The sequence below is a fragment of the Falco naumanni genome, chromosome 1 (genome assembly GCF_017639655.2).
Source record: "Falco naumanni isolate bFalNau1 chromosome 1, bFalNau1.pat, whole genome shotgun sequence".
NCBI lineage: Eukaryota > Metazoa > Chordata > Aves > Falconiformes > Falconidae > Falco > Falco naumanni.
In genome coordinates this window covers 112375569-112396539 of record NC_054054.1, presented here as the reverse complement: position 1 = coordinate 112396539, position 20971 = coordinate 112375569, and the positions used below count along the sequence as shown (strand labels likewise).

The 20971-nt window shown below is 37.6% G+C and overlaps 1 protein-coding gene across 4 annotated transcripts in view; it reads right to left on the bottom strand.

Annotated features, from left to right (window-relative positions):
* Nucleotides 1–20971, bottom strand: part of PAFAH1B1 (platelet activating factor acetylhydrolase 1b regulatory subunit 1) — a 38076-nt gene that overhangs the window by 13839 nt on the left and 3266 nt on the right. For 2 of the 4 annotated variants that reach the window (XM_040578772.1, XM_040578780.1), the window contains exons 2-4: nucleotides 6156–6371; nucleotides 3938–4022; nucleotides 333–407 (exon numbers count right to left, since the gene is read on the bottom strand). In XM_040578772.1, coding sequence (XP_040434706.1) covers nucleotides 333–407; nucleotides 3938–4022; nucleotides 6156–6187 — 192 coding nt within the window. In that variant the 5' untranslated portion in view covers nucleotides 6188–6371. Of the gene's footprint in view, nucleotides 1–332; nucleotides 408–3937; nucleotides 4023–6155; nucleotides 6372–7239; nucleotides 7373–20971 lie in introns of those variants that run through there. The other 2 variants (XM_040578782.1, XM_040578786.1) reach the window with 2 other exon arrangements.

Genomic DNA, 20971 nt, shown 5'->3' with positions numbered 1-20971 from the left:
GACACAGCTGTTCAGTCCCTCCACTCTCAAACTGCCTTAAGGCACCTCTTTCCTTTCCAGCTTCAGAGACTGCACACGTGCAATCCATAAACCAAAGTCAAGAAATTTTTGTAAAGAGAGGATGACTCTTCTAGCAGAGGCAGACAAAACATTTTCTACAATGTGGATTCAGCTCATTCACTACTCAAGTCCTCAAAACTCATCTTTGAGGCATCATTTTCTAAACCCTGCATTTGTCTGACAAGGAAAATACGTAACATTCTGTTCAGTGATGAATGTTTGCTTTCAGTCATAGCTTTTTATACAAGTAAATCCATCAAATCTCTACTGACCTTCTTTTGTAATCTTATAACAGATGTCCATTTTTTTTCCAGAAGTCCAGCATATTTCTTATCTAACTCTTCATTCTAAGAAGAAGCATTTAAATAAATTAATAAATTCTACTTCTAAAGCCTGTAGAAATGTTTCTTCAAAGGCAACATAAACCGCTCATTTTAATAAAAATCTCCTGACCATAGAAAGAGGAATTAAAAAGACTAAAATGTTTTACTAGTTAAACAGAACAACCATGCTTCAAATTTTAATAGCTACAATTTACATACACAGAAAAGAACATATTTTAAAATATGATTTTTAATTAAAAATACTGCAGCACTACAGATTACTATTGCTAGGTTCTGCAAATAAAATCCAAAAACCAGGACTACACTGTTAGCAATGCTGTTTTCCATCTTCATTATTTAAAAAGCTTTTTAAGTGCTCTGCATATCCAAGAATGTTGTGTCATATTTTGCTACAAGATTCCCCCCATCCCTCTGCTCAACCAGCTCTTACAAAAAAGAACAGCAGACAGCACTCACTGACTGTAAGGACCAAGATGTATAGAACTGGTAACCAGTTTCTGTAAGATAGCCTCCTTTTTCAAATCCATCAACTAAAGCATTAAGAACTAACGAACTGCTATCCTCAGAGTTAAGTGTGCTAGCACTATTACTCGTCAACAGCACAGTGCACTTTTTCTCTCACAGAAGCACATGCTGTTTGACAATGGCAGCCAGCTGTCAAGAGTAGGACTACATATGCCCCATCTCACTTGAAGACCAGTTAGCCCAAACTAACTGATTTTTTTTATTTTTTTAAACTTGGTGGTAGTTAACCTCAAATTACCACCACAATATTGCATTACCTTCAGTGTTACCACAATGTGCTACCTTCCCAAAGCCAAACTTTAAGCCAACTCTCCCTGCATCTTTACTTCATAACTGAAGCAGAAAGTAGACTATACACCTGCCCTACTGAACACCGCCTCAGATACTGGAGAAATCAACACTGATTTTGCAACTCTAATGAAACTTTAATGAAGAATAATTTTTTCCGCTAAGTATTTTTCTCCTTCGGGCTCTAAGGAATAGTTGAGGCACAACAATGAACAACTGATGTTACTGTAAAAGCCAGAGGATTACTATGGGGTTTTTTTCCCCTCTCACCTATTAACACAAGAAAGGGGAAGTAAAACAACACAGAAAAACAACCAACATCAGAGGCACAGAAGAGCAATTAAATGCTGCACATTTTCTTTCTGTGTACAAAATGACAGTCTAATACTAGAATAATTCTAAATTACACGGAGAACAACTAAGGCATGGGGGAAATAACAATGCCATAGCTTACTCCATAAAAGCTCTGAGGACTGGCTACCTCAGTCAGAGACCAGGTGTTAACCTACTGCTTCAGGGGCATTTGTACAAGCTGGAGTTATCTGCAGGAATAATCAATACAACAAATGAAATTCCTCTTTGGAGAACTACACCTGAATCCTTCCAACTTACTGAATTAAATGACCAAAAAAAGTTAAATGCAGAAATTTAGTACAGCGCCATCCAATTCAGATTTTCTTGCTAGAAAGCAATGTGGAACTTCTAGCAACTGCATTTTCTATTTCCCTCAGGACCATCTAGCCTATTTAGATTGCCTTTTTAACCTTTGGGAAGAGAACTTAATTAGGCTGATAGATAAGTAAGATAAGGGAATGGTATTAGGATTTTCAATTATAAGTATGGTATTTCAATTTGTTATTTCTACCTATTTATTAGATACTGAAAGCAGATTGAAGAAATTAAGTCAAATTTCAGCCAAGCATTTTGGAAAAAGAACAATGCAAGATTCATAATAAAGGCAAGGATTTATCAAAAGTCAGCACACAGAAGTGGATTACTCAGTCCAGCTCTATCCAGAGAAACAAATTCAGATAAAGTGGACGCCTCCTATGCTAATAAATAGCAAGTTTAAAAATGATATCAAGAATCATCTGTTACAAAAGCAAACCAACTGAATTAAGTTGCAAGAAATGAGTGGTCTAAGTCACTAGCATCTGTAGAATCTAACAAAACAGAGTTGATTACCAGAGCTGATCAACTTATATTAACTATTTAGGCTTGCCCTCTTATTATACGGTTAACTAACTGATACGCAACAGTTCCAGGCAATGACTTAACTACTGACCCAATTCCAATCACAAAGTAGACTTCCACCATTTGCTCTGTATGATAAATGAGAGGACAAAAGCAATCCTGTTTTGTCTTCCTGTTTCTTAAACATTACCATGTGAAATCAAGCTCCAAAGCTGCACAGTCTTAGACCATTTCAAATCTGGTTTGATTTGAAGTCTTCAGGTTTCTATTTTTGGACTGCAGAAAGTTTATGCTTTGTGATAATAAGCACAGTTAAGGAAATGAGTTACAGGGAGGGGAAAAGGGGATGGACGCAACAGCAGGAAACAGAAATTAAATGTGTTAAAATTAAGCACAAAATAGCGCTTAATTTATTAAGCACAGAATGGTCCAGGTAACAAAGGACCTCTTGAGATTATTAAGTCCAAACTGCCTCCTCAAAGCAAGGTCAGCTGGAGCAGACTGCCCAGGACTGTGCCCGGGGGGGGTTGAACATCTCTGAGGACAGAGGCTCCATAGCCTCTCTAGGCAACCTATTCCAGTGTTCAATCACTCCCACAGTAAAAAAAATTATATTGTTCACATTGAATTTCCTGTGTTTCAGTTTCTGCCCACTGGCTCTTGTCCTGTCACTAGCATCAATGAGAAGAGTCTAGCTCCGTAATCTTCACACTCCCATCAGATCGCAGAATCATAGAACGGTCTGGGTTGGAAGGGACCTTAAAGATCATGTAGTTCCACCCCCCTGCTGTGGGCAGGGACACCTTCCACCAGATCAGGTTGCTCCAAGCGCCGTCCAGCCTGGCCTTGAACACGTCCAGGGATGGGTGTCCACAGCTGCTCTGGGCAGCCTTTGCCAGTGTCTTACCCCCCTCATGGTAAAGAATTTCTTCCTAAAAGCTAATCTAAATGTACCCTCTTTTAGGTTTTAGGTTCGGTTTTTTTAGATATTTATGAACAATGGTAAGATCCCCCTCAAGCCTTCTCTTCTCCAGGTTAAACAGTGCTGGCTCTCTCAGCCTCTCCCCACAATGCTCTAATCCCATGTGGAGTGGCTGGAGTAAGCCCAGTGAAGGGCCATGTCTTTTTTTTTTTTTTTAATACCATGTTTTATCACCCTTCTTTATCCTTTCATGTTGAATTATGTAGGCCCTCTTAGGACTTGGATCATTAAAAGACCATTACAGGAAAAACTCCGCATTGTACAGATGAGTGGTAGCTAGACACAAAAGAGATATTAAAAACCTGCTTAAGTCATTAGTTGAAGATGAAGGTAAGAGTTTTGCTGAGAAAATGCCAAGTCACCCAGTGATTATTTCTTAATTTTATGACAAGGCAATAAACTGTATGAGTTTACAATCTCCAGTTCCAAAACTGCATGAGCTAACAGGCAGATAATGGATACACATGCTTAGAATGGATGCAAATGCCATAAAATTATCAACTCTTTACTTAAAATATCTGTGAAGAATCTTGTTTGAACTCACCACATCTAACTCAGCTTCCTTTTTAAAAACCGAATATGCCTCTTCATAGCCGTTAGAACGAAGGTAATCTGCTATTGCTCGATTTCTAAAAAAAAAAAACAAGGAACAGTATCTTCAGCCACAATTCTGAACAAGAGTAGAATTGGTTCAGACTTTAAAAAAAATTTTATTCCAGCTAAACCTGAATAAAATGCTCAGTTCAAGAGAACAAGTCTTAGCTTTGTTTTTCAGATGACACAATAACTTCTAGTTAGATTACAGACAGGGATACTGCCTCTGACCAAAATGTACAGTGATTCAAATTTTACATTATTTTTCAAATTATTCCACGCTTTGACATAAGACAATTACCAAAGTAACCTGTCTTGAACCTCTCCCAAGACAAGATGCATTAGTTTTGGACTTACTCATAAAATGTCATTATTTTCAGACTTCAACAAGCAGTTAGCACCTTCTGTTTTAAGAGAACAGAACTAAGAAACCCTGCATTTTCAAAATTTATTTCAAATGGATAAATATTTTCAAGTTACACAACCAAGAAAGCCTGCTTAAAAGAAGTAAGCTCAATGTTCTAAAGCAACTTAAAGGTAAAATTACTTTCAGTTACTTTATAAGCCTCCAGCTTTTGTTTTCTTATTATCACTTTCTTGGGAAGGGATATGTGTGTGTATACTTAAACACGGCATGGGGGAGAAGACATAAACATACTACAGTATTAAAGTAAACTGATACACAGACACTTTTTTAAAACAAAAATCAGAGTCACCTACACAAGGCAATCAAGAGAAAACGAATACCCTTTGATAGCTGAAGAAAGAAGTAATAATGATTTTTTGTTCTGAAAAGAATTTGCTTTCCGTATGAAAATTCATCCTATGGCTTGTATCACATTCTTCTTTCCTATCTTTTACATGTATTCAATCTCTCCTTGGACATTCAACTCTAAATATAACTCTGCATTCAAGCAAAATTTTCAAATTTCTCCACATAAACAACATACACTAAAATGAAGTATTGCCTCACCAGACTACTAAAGTAAATCCTAAGTCTCCAGTCATTTCACATTTCCATTCATAACAGTTCATTACTTCCATCTCCTCATTAATGCATGCACTCTCTGAAGTTTTGCCAGAAAAAAACTTCAGAGAATTGCTTAAAGAAAAAAGGAATCATAATCTTGAATGTGTTTAAACCCTAGAGTGTCTCCAAATATGAGCAAACAGTTGTAAAAATCAAAATTTGAAGGTAACTTCCACTCTAAGAAGTAGAACAATGGTATTTAAGTATACAAAACAAAAAAGTAAAACGCATACTATATTTAATACAAAGGGGGTTGAATCATTACTGGAAAAGTGAAGAATCTGCATTAAATAATACAGAGAGAGCTTACCATGGACAAGAGAGACACCAAATGCTAAATGATACTAGGTCCATACTCTTAAAAGGAATAAAAACCAAAACCCAAATCCAAACTTAGTATCTAAGTTTATGAAACTGGGTATCATGCAACACATTGCCATCCTGATGGCTACCCACCGCTTGCTCTTTCATGATTTATGATAGAAGAGAAAGCAAACTAACGCATGGAACTTGACAGCCTACTCCTAAGTCTTAAAAACAGGAAAGAAACCCGTATCTTAAATTGATTTAAGATGGATTTTTTTGTGGGGTGGGGTTTTTTATTATTTTAGCTGATTGGGTTTTGGTTGCTTTTCTTTTTTTCTTCTTTAAATATACCCTCCATTTTAAATACAATTTAAGGAATCAAAGAAAGATTGTAATCACAATGTAGCACATTCTGATCAGATCCTTATCTATACTCAGGAGTAAAACAGCAAAAAAGTGTCAAAATTTACACAAGGTAGACGCAGAATTTACAAATCAGTTTGGAGCCTATATTGCAATGTGCTTGCTGCTTACTGTAATCCTTTCGTAACTTTGTGACTGAAGTCAAAACAAAATAGATAATAAATTATAGTGAATTTAAGAATCCAATTTTTATGCCATTGATAACTTTGAAATGATATTTCACCATTTCACGATTCTATTACCAAATGCCAGAGGTTGTATCAAAAATAGGACTACAGAAATCTAAACCATAATGCATGGTACTTGATCAGCACGTGAGCAGAGCCACTCTGTAAAAACTATTTGAAAATAGAATTTAGTATTTAAGTTGAATGAAAATGTGACAAGCTTAAAAATAATGATTTCTTACAGTTCGTCTCGTTGCCTTTGTGACAGCACCATTGTGGCTGCGATGTCAGGTTAACGTGATTCAGCACTGGCTGCCTCCTCAAGATCTATCTAAAGTCTTAGGAACCCTCGATCCACAATTCAGTCTGCCACAGAGTGGCTTAAATCAAAAGTATTCTTCCAGAAGTGAAATCCAATAGGAAATCCGGAGGCATTCAACACAGAAGATTCAATCCATCTAGAAGGAAAAGAAAGAGACACCATTAACTTCCTTTAAATAAGCACTCCCTCCCTCCAGACTGACACGAAGATCTCTGTACTGAGACTGCAACACCACTCTGGACAGAACAAACTGACTAAAACTGTAAAGGGAAATTTATTTTGCTAGTCTGGATCATGCCCTTAAAGCACATCTCCAGCCTGGACTGAGTAGCCTGGAGAGACTTACACACTTTCTTTATTCCCCTTCTCCGCACCATTACTCCTTCAAGAAACAGGGAGCTGAAGGAGACATCTTCAGTCACAGCCCAGTTCTAGCTTGCAGGCAACTCCATCGTGTCTTCCTGTTATGAAAAGAACTTAGGCCCTCCATAAACAGCCTACCTTTTGCACTCACTGCTATCAAAGTTTTCCCCAAAAATCCTCTATTACCTATGCCAGATTTTTTTTTCCTCTCTTCTGTAGATTTTGCTCTTCAAACTAAACCCAGCAAGGTTCATTCAGTTAATTTTCAACTTGAGATAAGCTAATGCTCTCCTGTATCTTTCAAGCTTTGGGGGAGAGTTTAAGCGGAGAACATGCCAGAAAGGGCCTATAGAAGATGCTGTGGCACACTTCAGGCCATAACCAATGGCATCAAGGCACACTCCACTTGTCACTGTAGCTCATTCATGGCATTATATTAGGTAGTTCTCTCAGATTTACTCAAACAGCACCTTTAAAGACTATAATTCAGCATGTGAACTTCATGGGTAGACTATTACACAATTGTATTAGAACAAGTAACTTTTCTATTCTAGTAACATTACCTGAAAAGGTTCCAAAGAACCACTTTCTAAAGTAGACAACATGTGACTGAAAAGGCGGCAAGTATTGATAGAGTTTACCTGCAGTTAATCTTTTATCTTGTTCACATTTGGGATACAGCAAATTTTCAATCAGATCTTCAATCTTAGCAGATGTAGCACAATTACCATGGGGCAGAGTTGCCACAAGCCCATTACTTCAGCTGTGTTCAGACAGTGACTATCACTAAACATCTGACAATGAAAGCTAATTCAGAATATAACTGAAATATGACATATTCAAGATAGCATTCAAATCAGAATTGTGCCTTTCACAAATTACTTATTTCACACACACACTATGTAGTCTCTTCTTACTCAGTAACATGAACTTCAATATTCTTAATGTACAATCTACTTCAACTGGACAGTTTTAATCTTCATCAAGGTGACGTCACCAAAATCATTTTAGCAGCACCGCCTTTTGATTTCTGCACTTCAGGTACTCTTTCTGTATGCAACATGATTATGAAAAATGCTGAAGATAGCATTTCTTGCATACCTGACGAGTCTGTATATAACACATAATTTACTCAAGCCGTTTAGCAAGTTTGACCAACTGGCTTTTAGCAACAAGATAAACTGAACATGACAATACACAAAGACTTAGGAGATACCAATTGGGTCTGTAAACTTTCTACCAACTGCTTCAAGAAATGCATGTCCCCACTGCCTCGCCTCTACTGTCTCTCCACTAGACACACAGGTATGCAAGGTTCACTACAAAAGTTGGATAACTGTTTTGGTAAGGAGCCCATTTTAAGGAAAAGCCCTTCTTACAGAAAAAACTCAAGAAAATACTAAGCTTGTATCATTAGTGTCTACTTACCCATCACAGGGGATCAGGAACTTGTTTCTAAACCTATCTAGGCTCTGCTGTCTGCTTCAAAATAAGCTTAAGTTGCAATTTCACTCTGCTGGTGGATTTTCCACGTCAAATGCTGTACACCATAATACTGCACTGCAAGCCGTTTAAGACAGGAGCACTCTAAACAGGCAGGACATTATTTCATTAGTCTGACCTCTTCCCTAATAGCTATTTTGGAAACAATTCAGTTGAAAACTGATAGCACAGGTTGCATCCTTTCAGAGAACAGAAACAAACATTTCACTTGTCCCATACCTCACTTCCTGACAGGTAAAGAGACAACTGGTTTACAACAGATGAATCTTGTTCACTCCACAGTAGGAGTATCACAAACAAATGAATGGATGTTTCATTAATTAAAAAAAAAAAAATATCTATCAAAATAATCAGAAGAAGTGCCCTCTAGAGGGCAATGCTGCTATAAATTTAAGTATTCAAAAATAGAGGCTTATAATGGCTGAATCTTTGCACTTCAGTAGGAACATAGCAACACTTTCAGTAGCAATAACGTGGAAGAGAACAAAATAAGGTACTTTATACACAGAAACACTGTTTGAAGCACTGAATAGCAGAACACAAAGATACAGACTTCCAAAATCTGCTGGTAGTACTACCATGGTAAAAATCATAGTATTAAAACCAGAAGGTCGGACTATTACCAAGCAGTGAATGCCTTGTAAATCCAGCATTAGTGCAATAACTTCAGTAAAAATCATACTCCAATATTCTGTCAATTTTGTCAAAATTGTCACTGCGTCTAGGAGATGTAACTGTAGTACTTGCCTAAAAATAACAGCAACTGTGTTCATAAAGCAATCCTTGACATGTCATCTAGTTAGAAAGGCATTTTCCCCCACTCAAATGTAAAGTAACCCCAAACTTCTCCACCTGTGTCCCTAACTTGTACACCTGTGGAGCAACATGAAGCAACACCTGGCCTGCTCCATTGCTCTAACTCTGAATTGTTTTTCAGAAATAGATCTTAGTACTAGATAAACCCCTACAGCTACAGGGCAAAGCAGCTACTTCTGCTATTAGCAGACTACAGCTGGTCCACAATAAGTTACCAATGAACCAACCTACAGTATCTCGCTCCTCTGAAAAGTGTGTGTTCCAAGCATCCTTCTCAGTATTCCTGACTTTTTAATTAGGAAAGCACCTGAATATAAGGTGAAGTATTTTTAGGGCAGACTCCTTCATATACACCCTTTAATAAAAGGCAAAACAAACCAAAGAAAATGAAAATAAACAAGGGAAAAAACCCAAATCCACAAACAAACAAACAAAAACACCCAAGCAAAAATGTCCTGAAACAAAAAGCCCAAAAGCACCCAACTTTAATTATATACCTGTGCCACTTTTAGAAACAACTGAGAATGGATATATATTGTCCATATGCATTGCCTTTTCCTTGGGCTAGAGAAGGTTTTGTGACATACAAAACTCAGTGGAGCAAGATTAACCAGTCCTCCCTTCATTGCCTATCAAGGTTTATAGCCACCACTGCGTTACACACACACACCACAAACAACCTCAGTAATGAGAGGAAGCGAGCGTTCAAAGAGAACCCTTGGGAAAAAAAAACCACACAAAGAAACAACACCTGTTCATTACATCTTGCCTGAAATCGGTCATTTTTAGCACCAGTAGCTTACTGTGAACAAGGTGGCATCAAGACAGAGCTAGATCTTTTTTGAAAGAAAAGACGTCTTTGTAACAAAATTTTAATTTGCTCTGTATTAAGTACAGGGGGAAAAAAAGACTGAACTTAAACAGAGCCATCCATGGAGTAACAGCTAGCTACTAATTCAATGTAGAACAGGATGTGCCTTTTACTAATAGCCCCACTTACACGGCAAAAAGTTTTAGTTTCTAACTTAAGACCTATTTGATTCCATATATAAAAGCACTGAGTAGCAAACCTTTGTATATGCACAATCTCTCAAAAGAAGTGGGCCACAAGTGTTTCCAGCAAGATCAGTCGTCTTTATAAGCATTTTAAAATTGGGACCTAGACCTGGCTACACACACAACACTGGAACAGGTATGACAAATCAAATGTTTGCCTCTTACTCCCTCTGGCAGCACAGTATCTGCTCAGTGTTCTACAACACACAGGTATCTGGGGGGAGAAGAAAGATACAACATGACCCACTGCAGCTTAGGTAGGCTATTTCTTTATGAAACAACACAAACCATTCAAAAATGGTATGTAACATCCTCCTCAGCTCCATTAACAGCTGCATATCCTCAACAGACAATTTCATCTCATCTCAACTGCTAACCTTTCCACTTGGCTAAAGTTGAGTTTTTATACTTCGGACTGGTAGAAATGTCTGAACAATAAGGATAAAAGATCTAATTCACTCCTTAAGTGCTGTAGTACTGAAGAGCAGCATACTAATCTTTTTTTATTAAGAAAATTAAAAAAAGACAACCAAGATTTTTTTCCCTACACAAGCTTATCAGTTGTTCTGTATGTTTTATAAAGAACAACAAATTGGGCAGAAAAACTTGAAAAGCAGAAGAATCCTTCCTTGTAAAAGAAGGTGGGAACAGAGCACTGTACAGGCTCTTCTGACTTTTTCATTAGGAAAAAAAAAAAGTGGAAGACCCTCTGACTCCTCATGTTTAAAAATCACCTCCCATCTTCCTCCACTGGGATTCCGAGATTCCTTAGCTTCCCCACATACAGCCTTTTGCTGGAGCCAGCTGCACACACCACAAGACCTGCCCACACTGTGCTGAAGACACATTTACTCCTATTGCAATTGCTTTGAGGCTCAGAGATTCTGCCTGACATGCACTTAAAGATGGTCCCACCCTGACAGTGACTAAATACATACCTTTTGCAACTAGTTGCTGTTAAGGCACCCAGCTGAGTCTAACTTCACACCTGAAGTGGACATCACAGATCTGATACAGGAACCACCCTCTTCCTGAGGGTGATTCAGACATCGTAACAATTCAATGGATGGTTCTTCCTGACTTTAAACACTAGGTCCTTACACCGATGTGTATCAGTGTGGTTCAAGTGTTCCCTAGGTTACTGGAAAACTTTGCAAAACTTGAGACCTCACTAACCATTCATAAGACACACAAATGGCAAAATGAAACAGGTTCAGCTGTATTTGTTGGCTCTTTGAGACAGCTATATAGTAGGTTTAAAAGCACAATAGCTAAACAGACACAGCTGAAGCAATGAGGTAGGAGGGAAAAAAACTTCAGGCGAGAGATAGTTAGAATTCCCCTCAGTTCATGAGACATCATGCCAATAAATGACAAGCCTTGCCTCATAGGTATTTCTATGATGGTGTTCATAGCTGCTTCAGGAGACATTTAAATATTATTTTCCGTTAAGTATTCTCCAAAAACTATTGAGATACAGATTATGGAATCAAATTAACCCTTCAGCATTTTAGTCTCAACCTGCTAAAAATACCTGTTCATTTACCTAAACTAGCATCAAGCAAGTTTATGAATTAAATTACTGAAATAAGACTCCTGAAACTGCCCATTCCCTAAACATAAAAAAAATAGTCAAATCTGGCCTGTAAATTCCTGCAGAGTTCATTATGGTTTTGCTTATCAGAGTACACTGGACACTTAACAGTACTAAAACTTGATTTGAATATGTCTGGCAAAGACAGCATACCCTGAATTTGACACTTAAGCTTTTATCCATTTCAAGCTGATCATCTACTTTGCAAACCTGTAATGAGCCTAAACAGAAGTTTTTACACAGAGTTGAAGATCTAAGTTTTTAAAATCAAAACCATCCCACTTTCTTAGTTTTAACTACTAAAATAGTGTTTCTGGACTTAATCCTTGACTTACTGATTACTGCTGTTAATTACTCCACAGATACCATAGCTCATCTACATATTTTAGAGCAGGGTGAAAGTTTTCTTATTTTTCCTGTTTCACTATTGCTAAGACTTTGTTTAGCAATTGTAATAACTCATTGCTACAACATTAATCGAAAGGTTTTATCTGTATGCTGCAGGGAATCTTCAGCTCTTTAAAAGTAACACTTATATTGTACTGTAACAAAATTGAAGCCGTAAATACAGAGGTCAAAGAAACCATTAGCTACTAGTTATTAACTCATGATAGAAATCACACCTTCAGTAAGACTGGTCCATGCAAGGTATTAGTTCAGTCAGGGATTCAGCATCCCAGAAAGAACGAGGGCTTTTGTCCTTCAAACGGCCTTATGGGAATCACACCATGGGAAGGAACTGCACTTGGTACTTTCCAGCTGCCAGCACGCAACAACCAAGCTCATTAACTTCTCCACTTACGTTGCCATCAACAAGGTGTTTCACGTTAAGTTCTTACCAAGCCCTTCCAAATCCAAGGTCTTTCATAAGTGTATCCTGAGATACCAAACTCTGCCATCACAACCAACCTTATCTTCTGCAGTATTTTATCAGTGCAATCAGTTTGAGATTTCGATTGTCTTTCCTTTGCTCCCATCAAAAATACTGCTTAGGGATCAACAGCATAAACAAATAACTGAAATAGCTCAACTGACTAACGATACCCACTTCTGCCCTTCAGAAAAAGTTGCAGTAAAAATCATTCCCAATTGAGTTATGATCCATGTAAACTGCAGTTAAGCAAGTTAACAATTACATATTTTATTAGAAACAACATATACACCAGTCAACAAAACACATAGATGGGAAATCTTTGTCAAACTCATCTTTAATTCTGGACGTCTGCTCGCTTTGCTAGACTCAGTCAAGCATGCCTCCATAGCATAAGCAAGACGCAATCTAACACGCATGCGTTAGGATCAGCATTCTCTGTGTGAGTGTGCTACACGGCAAAACCATCTGTATCAATGCCTTGTTGAGTGGCAGTGCTCTGCTACCATAGCAATAAGGTTTAAGAAAATCTACACAACATCAAGTAGGGACATACAGACAGCAGAAAGCTATTCTAAGTTCGTCATGAAGTATTTCTTGCAGACATTTGTAGGTTCTAACCCGATTTTTGAAGTCACCTTAATAAAACTGCAAAGAGTAATGTAGAGAAAGACGCATTACATTATAAGGCCTTTAGAAGTTTCAGAATTTCAATTTCACAGACTCTTTGACAGCCTAAGTTACTATGATTACTTAAGCCAGGGCTCCCGTCATCAAGAAAATCCTCATCAATACCACAATGAAAGACAGTCTCACCCACCAGAACTCCAGGCTCAAAATCTTTATGATCCTGGTAAATCAAGTCCTCAAGCCTACAGAAACATTTGCTTACGGGCTACTAAAAAAAAAAAAAAAAAAAAACCAACAAACAAACAAACAACCCCCACCCCTCCCCCCCAAGAAAAAACAACCCACACAACACACCACCAATCTGCTTCAACATATTCTTAAGCACTTTCCCATCTCCCGTAATTCCCACAAGCATATTCATCCCTCCTGTAGTTCATGTTTTCTGTCTTAACTTTTGAATTTCTATAAGCTAAACCAAGGAAATCCATTTCAACGTCACCCCTTCGTTCACAACATTTGTGGCAGCAGCAAACAGTTAAACACATCAGTACCACCCCAACTTCACCCTGCTGCTGCTGTCTAGCAACCTAACAACCACGGCTGACAAATCTGTTATTGCAGATCTTGGAATACAGATTCATAGCTCTTCCAGGAACTTAAAAATAAATTAATTAAATTTCTGCTGTTTTAATGACCATCGCTGAAGCTCCGTAAACAGTCTTCCCCACAGAAACAAGCTATGTACACTACACATGTAACTAGCTCCTTACATGCAAAATTAGCAGAGCTACATAGCATAAAACAAACTCTGAAAGCTTATCAAAGCTGTGCTTTAGAAACACTAAGTTTTCACCTTTTCTTTCAGAATTCTAATACCTTAATAAACTAACTCCATGACCATTTGTTTTTTAAGTATTATTATGAGAAAATCCATGTATTTAATCATATTCTACAAGACTGTTCCTTTGAAGGAGACAAAATCTGAGATCGCATTCTCAGATTATCAGGTTAGGCACACCTAATACTAAGTACTTGGGTGTTAAAAAGGCATATAAACCATTATGAACACAAGGAACACACAATTGGGTTCGCATTATGAAATCAATTACAGAGTTTGAGATCACTCACATCTAGCTTCAAATTTAGATCTTAATTTGCAATCATTTAAAATTCCAACAACCTGTGTAAAACTCAAAACAGCTGCCAACTTCCAAGCAGTTTCTCTAACAGATTCTACTTCTTAAAAGATGTTTTAACTGAAAGAAAACTCCTTATGTTTTCTGCTGAGTTTGTTAATGTATCCAAATGTATCCTACTTTAGTTAGCTTCCTCTTTTAGGTAATTTTTCAACCCCAGTGAAAGGCAAGTCACTTATGAAGCAGTAGCAGAGACCAGAGCCACAAAAAAACCTAACTGAATTGACAGAATTAAATTCTACAGTTCTTTAAAGTTGAGACAATGCATTTATGCATTACTGGAGTAGAAACTCTTGTTGCATTGTCTCTTGCTACACAGCTGGCACATCTATGCTTACAAAGTTTTTCAACAGTGTATCATCTTTCATAACATATTAACAAGAGGACTTAGAGTGGTTATTTGTGAACATTGCAGGCAATTAGAGCTACAAGCCTTTATCGGAGAACTAGATTAAATGAATTCATCTCTTATACCTCTAGATTATACAGCTAAATCCTAGCAAGTATATAAGCAAGCACACACTAACATTTCCTTTTAATCTTATTTTTAATGGTCTAATTTTGTTGTAAACCCAGTAAGCAAAAAGCTGCTTTTTCAAACACAAGCCACAGAATAGGACAACTCTTCCTATAAATGTACTCTAGAAACAGATTCCATCGAAGCTGCCATTTAAGTATGAATCTAATTAAAAGTCAAGCAATATCCATATTTCTTCGGCACAACTGCTATGACCTGAAAAGGTTTCTTAGAAATCAGTCTCCATCTGTTAATGGGACAGAAAAACACTAACAATAAAGCATCCAGTTCCTTGTTCTCCCCTTCATCTCACCCACCCACCCCCCACCCACCCCCGTTAGAGCAGCAGAGTACACACACAGTACAGTCACAAGAGAACAGCCATGCAGTTCTTCCTACAGTGCGGTAAACACACCTTATCGTAGCAAATGTCAGAATTCATCACCTGCTAAGCTGGCAGGGACGACTTTAAGAATACAAGCAAGCTACTCATTTATGAGCTGGGCTAATCTTTTTTCCACTTTTCAGCCTACATCAGTAAAGCTAGCTGAAGGATTATGAAAAAAGTGAGCTCCAACAACTATCTTACTTTGGAAAAACCAAAACAAAAACTAATCTGATCTGAATTACAACTCTGAGCCTTATTTTTAATTCACATTTAGTAAGCCTGTTATTCTGCAATTAAGCAAAGTCTTAAAGTGCCTGTAGGTCTTAAATGTTTTGCCAAGTATATCCACATAATATTACACATAATATAGCATTTTGTGCAGTGCCTGTTCACATTTTGCAGTAAGTTACCAAAAATATTTTCCATTTCAGTCAGAGGTTTATCAACGCAAGTATTTTTTTAACACAAAAAACTGAAAAGTCCTATGCCTCTTTTCTTATCCATTTCACCTACTTTCACTGGTTAATTGAATTGACTCTGCTAAAACCTGATACTGTAGTTTACTTCTGAAAATAATTCAACAATAAATCCATGGGGAACTAGAACATAATCTATAGCAGATCAGATATAGTGCCTATGTTCCAAAGACTTGGAAAACAGGTTGTAATTACATCTGAAAAAAAAAAAAAAAAAAAAAAAAAAGCTAAGTAATGCCATCATCAAGATGCTATGGAACAGGAGCAAGTTAACAACTCTACACTGCATCTTCCCTAAATAAGCATATTTCTGTCCCAATTAGAGATGTGCATTTTGAAATAAACAATATGCTCATCTACTTTTCCATATTATTTCAAATTATAATCACTACTTAACAGATCACTAGCAGTCACCACCTACCTTTAGGACTACAAAGCAACAAAAGACATTTCTGGTCTTGTTACCTTTCCCAGGCACCAACACTATGTGACTTTTCGATACATTTGGACCAAATTTACCAGGAAAATATTTTTTGAGAAAAAGAAGTCTTAAACTAATTCAATCCTGACATTTATACTCCCTCCATCACTTCCGTTTTGCAATTCTGATAGAATTGCCCAATACAATCAACTCTCAGGAGAAATATCTCAAGCACATGGTCACTACATATCATTTTAGTGCCTTTAGGCTTCTTCCAGGTCACAGCTCAAGTTCGTAGTCTACATCTAGACTTTGGCAGCAAACAAGTGAAAACAGCCTTCTTCTAGCCTACCTGTTCATTTCTATATGAAAATGCAGGTAAATTGAACTATCAATAAATGAACCACCTGGAAAAAAGCAGGCTGCAGTAGAAAAGAAACCTGTAAAACATACGAAAAAGTTCTGGATGTAGAACACATTATGCTGTTCATTAGTATGTTGTGATAGGGATATGACAGCAAGGAATTATTTCACAAAATTAGTTTAAAATTCCTATTAACCCCCACTGGGTTTTCACTGAACTTCACTGGAAACCTGAATGACTTTTTGGTCAGCCACAGGTGACTTGGAGGATGGGGGGTGGGGAGTGGGGGGTGTAGAAGAACTGGATAGAGGGAGGAGGAGGGTCAGTGTTACAGTGGGCTAAAGTATTACAAGCTGCTACTCTAAACTTGTTCAGAGAAATGCGTAATGCACATTGCAGTTTATCTGAATGATTTCAGCAAAATATTTCTCAACATCATTTTTGCTAGGTCAAACAATACGTACACATTTTGTGATAACAATTCTAGAACACTGTACTTAAGCTTCCTTCTCTTAGCCACCAAGAGAAGAGTACACAGTTTCTTACAGCTGATCAGCAGTAATGCAATGGATTTGAACTTTGTTCTTTTCAGTTCTTCCCCCCATACTTCTCTGTCTTGAAGAATTAAGTACTAGACTTACAACTCCAAAGGAGGTCACAGAACTATATCCAAATTTAAATAACTCAATTATTAAACTGATGTTATATTGGAAATGTGATGTTAACAAAAATGACTGTAAATTGATTAAATTATGTATAAAAAAATATTTGGAAGGGAACTTGAAGGAACACCTATGTAAAAGCTTTAATATAGGAGAAGGTCAGAACCACAAAGAAATCCAAAGAAATTCAGACAAAACTTCCACTCTTCAAATCATGAGAACACTCTGCTAGTTCTCTAGCCATTTTCAAAGCTTGTTGATCAAAAATGGCTTCACCTGACAAGGGGAGGGGTGGAACACGGCACCAAAATCACCATACATACATCTTTTCCTATTACAGGGAACAGCTGAATCTTGCATGACATTGGTACCAAAAGTAATGATATCAGACTTCTTGTAGAAGGTGTCTCATCTTTCTTATGATCCATCTTCACCTATAACACTACTGCCTCTGAAGCAGATCTCAAGTGTGGGAACCAGTCCCTAAGAAATAGCTGTCTTCCTCTTCCCACTTCACCAGCATCCCTTCTAAGAATTCCTGCATCTCCCATCTAGTTGCATATGCAGTAACTCTCCTGCTGGAAGGAGTAACTCCTCTCACTGGAGGAAGGTCCCTTATCTAAGCCAAGAGAGCAGAAGACAGACACAGCATTACTTCTTTTACTGCCGAAATGGAAAACACTTTTTGATACAGAAGCAATGTCAGAGAGCACAAAACAGGACCAAGAACAAGCAGACACGAGGCAGCAAACTACAGTATTCGCAACTATCTCAGTTCTCATTTTGTTGATGTACAAATTTGTGATTGTGATATACTGTGGTACTAGAAATTACCTATCATTAGTATTCATCCCAGCCTTATTAGTGTGACAGAAACATGAAAAGATAAAACTCCAAGTTTGTTGGAACAGCGTTAGCTAGTCAGAAGGTTTTATTACAGAAATTATAGGTATGATGTTAGAACTTTAACCCCATCATCACTGTCTTGCTGTGGATGAATACTAGGGTTGGAACTCCTCTGCTAAGCTTCCCCCAACCTCGTTTGTGCTTGCTGCCTACAAATCCAGCTGAGAACTAAAAACTTCTACCATTACTGATTTAATAGGCACCATTTCAAAATACGCATACACACTCACTTTAACGACATCATCCCCTCAATAGGTTGTAGAGACACTAGCGTTTAAATAAACCGATTGTTTATCAGTCCTTTTCTTCACACCCAAAACCAGGTGAATCAAGCACAAGACAAACTGCCACCACTGTTTCTTTATGGAAGAAACAGTCACGTATCTACAGGTTAACAAGCTAGATGTTTCTAACTGATTTTCCTTTGGTCTTGAAGGATAAACTTAACTTTGCTTCAGCATTAAGCTACCTCCATGGGGAAAAACAAGGCAGAAGCAATCTGCAGGGAAGAGATTTGTCAAATTAAACCAAAAGAACTTAAGATCTGTGAAGCACAACAGGGACAATTAACATTGATACGAGAGGGACGGTATGCACAATCTTAAATCATGAAGGCCACCATGCTATCTCAGATGTAAACTAGTATGATATCATGCCATAAAACCTTTAGCCCTACCTCAAAGGAGGGATGCCAGCTGACTCACCAACAAGCACCGCAAACAAGAGGTGCTTCAGAAAAGCGTATCTACAAACTCACTCAACAGGGACCTGTTTAACAATGGATCTGACAAAATTACAGGACAGGCATTTGCTGCAGCACCACCTATAAACCTCAACCACGCTGGATTGTCCATACCTGGGAATACCTTTTCAAGACTGCAGCAACTAGTTACTGGTTAAAAATATCAGGTAAGTCTTCCAAAATCAATGGAATAACAACCACAAAGATGTATTTATTACATTTATTTAATCACAATCCTTATCCAAATGTCCATAAACAGTCAAGTCAAAATGCTGGGCTCTCTCAGAAGCAGCACCAATAAGGAGAAAGTGGCTAAATTACTTCCAAATGTATTAACTAACAAGTACTTTGAATTCATAATGTTGATTTTTTTAATAGTTATGCATGCACCAGTGCTCTTGATACTGCTTAGTATGACAATGCTGTGCACACATCATTTGCTTTGAAGAGGACTGTATGCTTACAGTACTGATGAAATGTATCACAGCATACACTTATGTTGTAAGTAACATTTTTCTTTGAAATTTCCTTAACAGTACATGCAGCATGAAGCAGTATGCTAGGTGGTTTCCATGACAGTGAACTAAAATCAAGGTAGCCTAAGTCACACCCATCTAATCCCCTAAAGAGAGAGCACGAGGTTAAAAAAAAATGGGGAAAAAAGAGCTTTTAAACATGCTGAAGGAGACATGCACTGCCTCATTCATGTCCTGCCTCAATGAGTATGAGGAAGAAAAGGCCCTTTGAACAACTAAGATAAGACAAAAGTTATATCTAACACATTTGTTGGAGCTAACCTGCAGTACCTAGCAAGTTCTCCAGGGTAAAGCTAGAACTAAATTATTCATCAGATAAAAATCATGGTTCTTTCAAATGTATCTAATATCTAATATTCATCAGTAGGTCTCAAAACATGGTAGAAATGAGGAAAAGCATTGTTCCAAGATAACTGTAATACAAGAAAAACAGACATTTAACTCAACCTAAGCTAAGGGTACCACAATGAAGCTGACATAATACAGTTACAGCTCAAATCACACCACTGCATTTTCAGTAATGGCAGAAGCCTTCCATGCAGAAGATGACCATGTGCACTCTCCTGCTGAATTGGACAGCAATAATAGTAAAAAATCTGAATAAATAACTTTATGTACTTGAAAACTAGTTTTAAACAGCTCAGAATTATGTCTTAGTGTAAATGCCTGTTTTTAAAAACTTTAAATTGAGGTGTAACCTACTCAGGCAGATCAAAAGACAAAGTAACATAACCCATTAATAAACACCTATGCTCACAACACCCAAAAGCCACATTAGGAGCCCCATCCCCATTGCGTCAGGTAATAAAGTAGCTCCTGAGAAAGCCATTCAATCCAGGCAAGGCTTAATCAACTGAATACATTTTTAGCAGACAGGTTGTTCTGCCAATGATATTCAACTCTTACAAAAAGGAGAAAGAAGAGATCAGTAGTAACTTCATTAACAGATCTGCAAGTATAGACAGTACATCACTTGCTATTTCTCTATAATATACCTCAAAGAAGAAACCCAGAATCATTTTGATTAACACACACTGCTCTGATACTTGGGAAAGACCTTTGATTGCCATCACGAATTATGTTATAGGCTAGAAACTGCCCCACACCCTATACAGAATCTATTATTAATTATGATTTTTATTGTCCTTTTGATTTCCTAAATTCAGGCCTACACAGTTCTTATTTTCAGGCTGACAAGCAAGTGTTCACTTCACGGACATTTCAGCAGCCCTCCCACAGTCTTCGCCTTTAGTTTAGAAAACAGGCCGAAGCTCACAAAAGTAGGGGAAAGCTGACTGAAACAAAACTATTCAAAATCTACTCCCCTTCACACTACAGTAATTCCAACCACTCTACATCGTGAATACCAGAAGCACCTACAGAGGGTTGTATATAAACCTGGTAACAAACATACACAGTGTATTTCTGAGCTGTAGAGAGGCAGGGGTCTTCCAGCTATTGCTTGCCCAGAATATTTTACAAGAGGGTAAAACACATTATAATTAGCACTGATGGAAGTCAATTATAGAGTTCTGGAAGAAAGACAAGGTTGGAGTGTTGGGCAAGACAGTCAACAGATGTTAATTCAATAGCTGTCCCATCCATAGCAAGTTGGATAGACAAAAAAGTTGACAGCAGACAAAGAATACCAACTGAGCACCCAAGGCTGGGTGGAGCATAGAAAACAGTATAGGC